Source organism: Pavona decussata, unplaced genomic scaffold, assembly GCF_977016875.1.
Source record: "Pavona decussata unplaced genomic scaffold, jaPavDecu1.1 SCAFFOLD_211, whole genome shotgun sequence".
In the NCBI taxonomy this organism is placed as follows: domain Eukaryota; kingdom Metazoa; phylum Cnidaria; class Anthozoa; order Scleractinia; family Agariciidae; genus Pavona; species Pavona decussata.
Window position 1 is genome coordinate 242,011 of NW_028145616.1, and position 7,905 is coordinate 249,915.

General features: G+C 38.1%; 1 protein-coding gene across 1 annotated transcript; it reads left to right on the plus strand.

Annotated features, from left to right (window-relative positions):
• The first annotated feature begins 1,070 nt into the window (after nucleotides 1-1,070).
• LOC146460511 (uncharacterized) lies at nucleotides 1,071-2,570 on the plus strand. Its single transcript, XM_085088123.1, has 2 exons — nucleotides 1,071-1,290; nucleotides 1,569-2,570. Exons 1-2 carry the CDS (start codon nucleotides 1,071-1,073, stop codon nucleotides 2,438-2,440), a joined length of 1,092 nt encoding a protein of 363 aa, XP_084944249.1. The 3' UTR covers nucleotides 2,441-2,570.
• The last annotated feature ends 5,335 nt before the right edge of the window (nucleotides 2,571-7,905 follow it).

The following is a 7,905-nucleotide window of genomic DNA, read 5'->3' on the forward strand; positions in this document are numbered from 1 at the left end:
TGATCAGGGTTAATTATTTTTGGAGGAACTTTTGTCTAGCCGTTTTGCAATTACTTTTGTTAAAATTTTATAATTAGTATTAAGAAGAGATATTGGTATGAGGTTCTCGAGTGTAGTGGTATCTTTGTTCGGTTTCGGGATGAGTGTTATAATTCCCCGTCTTTGAGAGATCGATAATTTTCCGCTACCATAGGCAAAATCAAAACATTGTAACATATCGGAGTGCAGTTCTTTCTAGAAGTGTCTATAGAATTCTGCTTGGAACCCATCAGTACCTGTTGATTTTTCATTTTTGAACTCGTTTAACGCTTTTAAACATTCCCCTTGCGTCACGTTTCCCTCACACGATAACATATCGTCATTTTCTAACAGAATAATGTTTTCTGTAAAACTGCGGAGAGGATCGTTTAAAGTCGAAGGTCCGTACTTAGTTGATGTGTAGAGAGTTTTATAAAAGTGCATTTGTTCCTGTAGGATTTTGGATTGGTCGTTGGTGAAACTGCCATCTGAAAGTTTCAATTTTGTGGTTGTCTTTTTTTCATAGTTTCGTTTTTCTAAACCATAGAAATATCTCGTGTCTCCTTCCCCGTGCTCATGCCAACTGACTTTGCTTCTAAGAATAGTACCATTCGTCTTATGTTACATGATATTTTTTGAGCGGGATCTAACGTGATAGATATCATTAATAATTTGCTTGTTATTGGGTTGTTTTTTAGCTTTTTTATAAAAGTTCGTTTATTTGATTTTGGAGATGAATTTCTGTAGATTTTCTTTTCTTTGCTTTATTTTTAGAATATATAATTGTAAAACCTCTTAGTTCCATCTTAATTAAATCCCATTTAAGGGTTAAGTCCTCAACGTCATTATATTTTTGTCTAAAGTTGGGAATTTCTGCACGCAAACTGGAGACATAGGTTTTATCTTTAAGAAGCGATTATAACATAACTAAAGCAAAGCGCGCGCTCTGATTGGTCAATTCAGCATCTACTATTTGCCCATGGGTGTATGCTGCTGACGTGTGTGCAAATGTTTATAAAGCAAATATTTTGACAGAGATTGTTTCCAAAATAATGGCTGACATCCCTTCTGCCAAAAATGCTAAACTGTCCTCTCAGTTGTCTGAAGAAGAAACAGAATATCCATCCTTCGACCTATTTGGGAGTATTTTTGCCGAGCCACCTGCAAAGAGATTCGCAAGTTTAAGCGAAAGCGATCTTGACGACCTTATAAGTGAACGACACTCAAAAAAGACGAAAGAAGTCACAAACTGGTCTGTGTCCACATTTAAAGGTAAACGGCAGGTTATTAAAGCTTAGTTGGAACTCATTAATAGGCTTTACGATAAAGACAAAACGACTTATTAAAGAAATTGTTTCTGTTAAGATATGTATAAACCCAATAAAATGCTAATGCGCTGACAATGTCGACGAAATTACATTTCCAATTTGTTTTTTTTTACGTCACGATTTTAAAAAGCGCTTACTTTGATAACAGATGAAAAAATATTAGAGTTAAGTTCAATTACAAACCAAATTTTGATAGTCCGTTTCCTTTTGTTTTATATTTAGCATGGTGTGCAGAAAAACAAATTCAAACCCCGCTTGAAGCGATGAAAATAGGTCAGCTGGATCAAAACCTTCGCAGATTTTATGCAGAAGCGAGAACGAAGAAGGGCGAAGATTACAGTAAATCTACCTTGCTGGGATTTCGCCATTCGATAGAAAGATTCCTCAATGCCCCGCCATTTAGCAGAGGCCTACAAATTTCAACTGACCCAAGATTTGCAAGATCAAACCTCATGCTAGATGCGCAAATAAAAAATCTAAAACGAAGCGGCAAAGAAAATGTCTCGCACAAACTTGCTATCGAGGAAGAAGACCTCCAGAAGCTGAAATCAAGTGAAGTGTTGTCCTTGTCGTCAACGCTTTCCTTGCTGAGAAACGTTTGGTTTCATGTCGTCCTGTTTTTCTGCAGAAGGGGCCTTGAAGGGCAAAGAAGCTTGACAATGAACAGCTTCAAGTTCGACACCGATGCGGCTGGAAGAAATTACGCAACCATGAGTCACGATGAATTATCAAAGAATCATCCCGGAGGGCTTAAGGACGTTGAAAGCAAGGAAAAAGAAGCCAGACTGTATGAGACCGAAGACCAAGGTGACGGCTACAAGGCCCTCAAATTGTATCTCCAGAAGGTCAATCAAAAGTGTACTGCTTTTTTTCAATATCCCAAGAAAAATAGCATGGCTCTAGATGCCGTTTGGTACGAAGCACGACCGCTTGGAATAAACAGCCTCGCTAAAATGATGAAGACCATCAGCGAAGAACAACGTTTATCCAAAGTCTACACAAACCATTGTGTGAGAGCCACTGCCATCACTCTCTGGTCCAACACCGGGATTTCAAACCGCCACATAATGGCCCATTTCTGGACACCGCAGTGAGCAGTCTCTGGTAAGCTACAATTCGCGGCCTTCGACCTCACAGCTCCATAACTGTAGCCAAGTCTTGTCGAGAGCCTTCAGTTCTCCTTCTGCCAACAATCACAGCCAGCCATCAGAAACTTCCCGGCAATCCACGTCGTTCTGGGCCAAACAAGTGGCAACGAAATCGCTCTTCAGCGAATCCACCATTCAAAATGTGAAGATTGCTTTCAACGGTTCATTCTCTGAATCGATGTGAAATTCAGTCCTTCGTGTTTTAATAACTTTGGACGGTTGTCTACTTTTTTCCCTGAGTTTGTTCATAATTCTATTGACCTATTTCACCGGTTGTTGGATACAGACCTTAGAAAGAGAATTTTGATCGATATTTCAGGAAACGTGATTAAACTTTATCGAGTTGCTGGTGTGCAGTCGCTTGTCATGAATGAATTTTCGCGCGCTTATTTTCTCCTGTCATGTAAGACTACACCAACATTTTCTGCGATGTACCTCAATAAAAGCAGCTCTGTTGTTCCAATGTCTCAGTGTTATGTTTTAAAACAAATGGTAAACGCCATAGCGTGTACTATTGAGTTATGGATGCACTTGGGAGGTTTGCTAAGCACTCAAGAAGCTAGAGTCGCACTCGGCTATCACCTCGTGCGACTCTTACGCTTCTTTCGTGCTTAGCAACCTCCCGCGTGCACCCATAGTACATGCTATGGCGTTTACCATTTGTTAATTGGTTAAACTTCCAGAAGCCAGGACCTTTTTTATGCCTCATTTCATCGGATTTTAAGTATATCAGTTTTGGCGAATGATCTGTCTCGGGTGCGTATACGATTTTACACGTGTCGGTTAAATCATTCAGTTTCTTAGAAATTAGGAAAAAGTCAAGGCGGCATTGAATTTTAAACGATTTGTTTCCCCAAGTATATTCCTCTGTATCTGGGTTAAGAGAACGCCAAATGTCGTTTAGGTCGTAAAGATTGCATAGTTTGTTAGCCTTTGTTGATTTCTTCGACTACCGTATGTTTTCGGTTGCTTGAATTACCTCCCTTTTTGTCTTTTTCTGATAATGTGCAATTAAAATCGCCACCTATTATGATTGTTTCTTCAGAAAATTCTTGGAGTTGTTCTTGAAGCTCTTTGAAAAAGGAGACTTGTTGATTTACGTCGTTTGGAGCGTAGATGTTGACAAGTACAATTCAAGTGTCCGCGAGCGCTATATCTAATATAATATACCTCCCATTTTTGTCACAGATTTTCTTCTAAACTTTGCACTTTATTTTAGGATTGATAAGAATCATGGTACCCTTACCATGATTTGTGTCGTGGCTAAAAAACACCTCGCCGCCCCATTCCGCTTGCCAAACGTTTTCGCATTCTTTTGAGCTATAGGTTTCTTGTAAGAAAGCAAAAGAACACTTTTGGAGATGTAGCCACCTGAAGAAGGTACGACGCTTTAGTGATTTGTTTAAGCCTCTAATGTTCACTGACAGACATTTGGTATCAATGGGATTATTCATAAAAGAGGTGTCAGAGTTGTCATAATTCCCTGATGGGTTTGTAATAACACATTTGTTTAAACAGTATTCTTAGCACTTAACTTCAATGCAGCGGGTTTGAAATTTGAAATTTGCATATTACTTCTTGTATATACAACGCAGATAGAATCAAACAGAATTATTTTCCAAAAATTTAAAGTAGGAAATTGCTTAACAGAAATAGAACTAACATTTAGAACCAAGATTTCAATACAACTTACGAAACGAGAAATTGTTACGAGATTACTATATAGAATAACAAACGAAATATTAAGAGATCTAATAAGACCTCAACACGATGGAAACATACTAATTCGCGTTTCAGTCTGGTCGAAGCTTATAGATGTTATTGGAGCAAGTTGATTGAGTCCCTTTTAAAGATCAATACACAGCGTCAGATAAAAAATATATAAGGTCAGACCTGCGATTCGACAGGTTGACGATTTTAAAAAGGGTAGTTAACCACTAAACAACTTACTTGTGATTTAAATAAATGTTTGTAGGAGAACTTTCTATGTGATTTCTGGCATTTCTTGGGATGGTTCGGTTTCGAGCGATGTGGGATCGTCAAGAATTTGGCTTTCTTGAGCAGGAACATTCTGCTGTTGGACTTGATCGTTTCTCCATTTCATGGAGATTTTGTTAAAGGTGTAACTCCGGCCGCTTACTACGAGCTTGTCACCAACAATGGATGCTTTAACACCGGGGACCGCTTTGCTTTCTTCAATGCTGGAACTAGAAAATTCTTTCGAATTTCGCGGACGTGGAAGGGAAGGTCTTCCGCTATCCTGACGTGGGATCCTTCCAGGTGACGGCGCTGGCGCCAAACTTGATCTCTGTTGGCCTGGCAGGTAAACCGTACGATTATTGGTCTTGGCTGGTTAGCGTTTGGACGTTTCTTGCCCAGCTGATGGACGCCACATAATGGAATGTTGTTTACGTACTCTTCTTCAAATTTAAGACTGTTTGTTAATACATCTTTTACGAGCTGGTGGCAATTCTCGACTTTGTTTTCATTAATTTTGAAGAAAAGCAGGCTCCATCTCCGGCTGTAGATGCTTTGGCGGGTTAACTCGTTCTCTTGTATAATCTGGTCCTTTTCACACGTCGCTGAACGGTCTTTTACCTCATCTTGTTCGTCTTGTGTGAACTGAATTGAAGCTTCGAGAGCAACTACTTTATCGTTGAGAGTTTTCAAATTATCTCTTGCTTCCTGAAGGAGGGCTTTTAGGCTTGCAATTTCCACGCTTTTCTCAGCGTCCTTTTGTTCAAGTGGTTTGTAGAGAGCTAAAAGTTCTTCATAAGGGCGGCCATCTTGTTCGAGTTCATCGCCGGTTGAACTACTCGGTCTGGGTCGTTTCTCCTTATTTTTACCTTTTTTTCCACTGATACTTTTGTATTAAAACAACCTCACATGGCTTTAGGGAGAGTTTGGGGCGATAAATTTACAAGTAAACAATTAAATTTCAAAGACCAAATATATATTAGTCCAGTCGTATATTTTAAAATTGTTTTCGACTCGTTCCATATGGGGAGAGTAATCTTTTTGTCACATTTTGCAATTGGCAAGGGGTGAAAGGAGTTTGCAGTGCTCTTACCGCGTGCAGACGAATTTGAAAAACAATGACTATTGTATTTTCGGTTCAGTGATGGGCCAGTAGATCTAATCTTCAAGCAACGGTTAAATCGTTTCCCAACCAATCACTTTTTAGTGTTAACGCCTCGTTCTTAGCGGCCGCGCCTGGGGTTTCAATAACACGGTACGGTTACCAAGACTTAACGATGCATGTTGGCGATACAGTATAGAATGTTAGGGCTATTTTAGTTGACATAAATGGGGAGAAACGACCAGAAAAGACAAAAGAATACTTCATTGAGAGTAATTCAACTTTATTTGAAATAAATGTAATCTTTATTTAGTTGAAATTCATGTTTCCTATAGTCCATGGCTAAAGGCGCTAATATAAACGAACCATATAGTATTTACGATACGGAAAAAGAAGCCTTAAACAGTAGTAGGATATATAAAAAAATATGCTGAAAAATATGGAGACGAATTAATCAAAAGATCAAACCGAAATAATAAGAAAAAAGAGATGAATTACGAAGTGGAAATGGAAAACAAAACACAATTAGAGAAAATAATGGTTATGTTAGAAAATAAACTAACAATCAAAGATGATACCGAGAATAAAATATTTTACTTCGATGCTAAAATTGACGACAAAAGAATAAAAACAACGTCTAGATATATCAGATGTTCAAAAGATGAAGCGTTTACAAAAATCGAACAAAAGAAACAAGGAAAAATAGAGGAATTAACGTTGTATTTCGACTAGAATCAAACCACACCTTTTTACCACATACTGCTGGTATCCACAGTTGAGAAGGTATTGACTTTCTTTTAATTTATATATATATATTTACCATTGAGCACTTTTATAGCAGATGAAGTCTTCAGTTTATCCACTGGTAGTCATATATATATATATATCTGAGCTGATTTTCAAAAAGGTGGCTACAGAAATTGAGCACATTTTGAGACTTTCTAAGCTGAAGGAATATGCTAGTCATTAACAATACTCCAGTTACGGTTCATCACAAGAAAGTAAGGTCAGGAAATACTATGCAAGAGAAAAGAGGGGCTTTTCTTTGGAATTATACGTGACATTGACATCCGAGTGAAATGAAACATGACCTGTGATCCGACTAAACAAGTGTAACACTTGGTAATTATTAACGGCGCCAACGCATCTTAAATCTCAACCAAAACCCGGTCGTTAAGCGCTCAAGACTAGCCTTCCACAAAAGAATCGGCTTAATCGGGGCAAGACAGCGTTTTAAATTGATTTTCCGTGTTAATTATAAGTTCAAGACGTAATGAGAATCACGCCGAACGAACATCTGGAAATTATTTATGACATTGAGTCCGGAAATCCGACCAAAATCGCACTTCTCGACTAATCGATGACTAGCCTAACAACGCTACAGTTATAACGGCGAAAAATAATAGAAAAGCTTTTCAAACTCACGCTTCTTGAAGAGAAAATCCTTGCCCATTCTTGCTAGTGTTTTCCATATCAGCTTATATCCCGGATGTTGAAATCAACATTTGAAAAGGGAAGGGTTAGCGCCCTTTTCCACCACAAAAATATATTAAGTCTTTGGCTGGGTAAACAATTCGCGAAAATTTCACGTTGCCCGAAAAGAACTCATCCCTAAGACCTACTTTTTAAAGCCAAAGACTGTCACCTCCTCAAGCAAAGCCCACAATATACAAGCCTTTAATAGTCCAAGCCCGAGTAACTGAAAATTACTCGTTTAGCTTAAAAGAGGACTATTGGTAGCAAGCATATTAGTACGAGGCAGAAACTGCACTCGTAAGACTTCTCCCATCACTAGACTTAATGATGTCCTCAGGAAAACTTTGCTTCAGGAAGCCAAACGAAACGCTATGTCTAATGACTTAGTTCTGATCTCAGAGCGCGCGCCGAATTCAAAGCCTAATCGTTGCGCGGTTAGAAGACGTTTGAGAGAGAGTGGGGCTAGGTTAGCAAATCAGGGAGGGAGGGGGGGGGGGGTAGTAGAAAAATATTTTGGTTTTATAAATATTTGCTAATGACCATTGTAATCTATTAAGTTACTGATGTGAAATTCAATAAGAAACGCTAAAAAAAAAAAAAATAAATAAATATCTTAAGAAAAGGTAACAAAAACGTCAATTTCTGTAGCCACCTTCTGGAAAATCAGCTCAGATATATATATATATATATATATATATATATATATATATATATATATATATATATATATATATATATATATAAGATCTTTGCCTGTCACCGCGGGAACTTGCATCAAATGGGGTTCGAAAAGTAGTGCTTTGAGATGTGGTAAAAATGCAAAAGAGAAAAAACGTAATTTTCAGTCGAGTAAAAT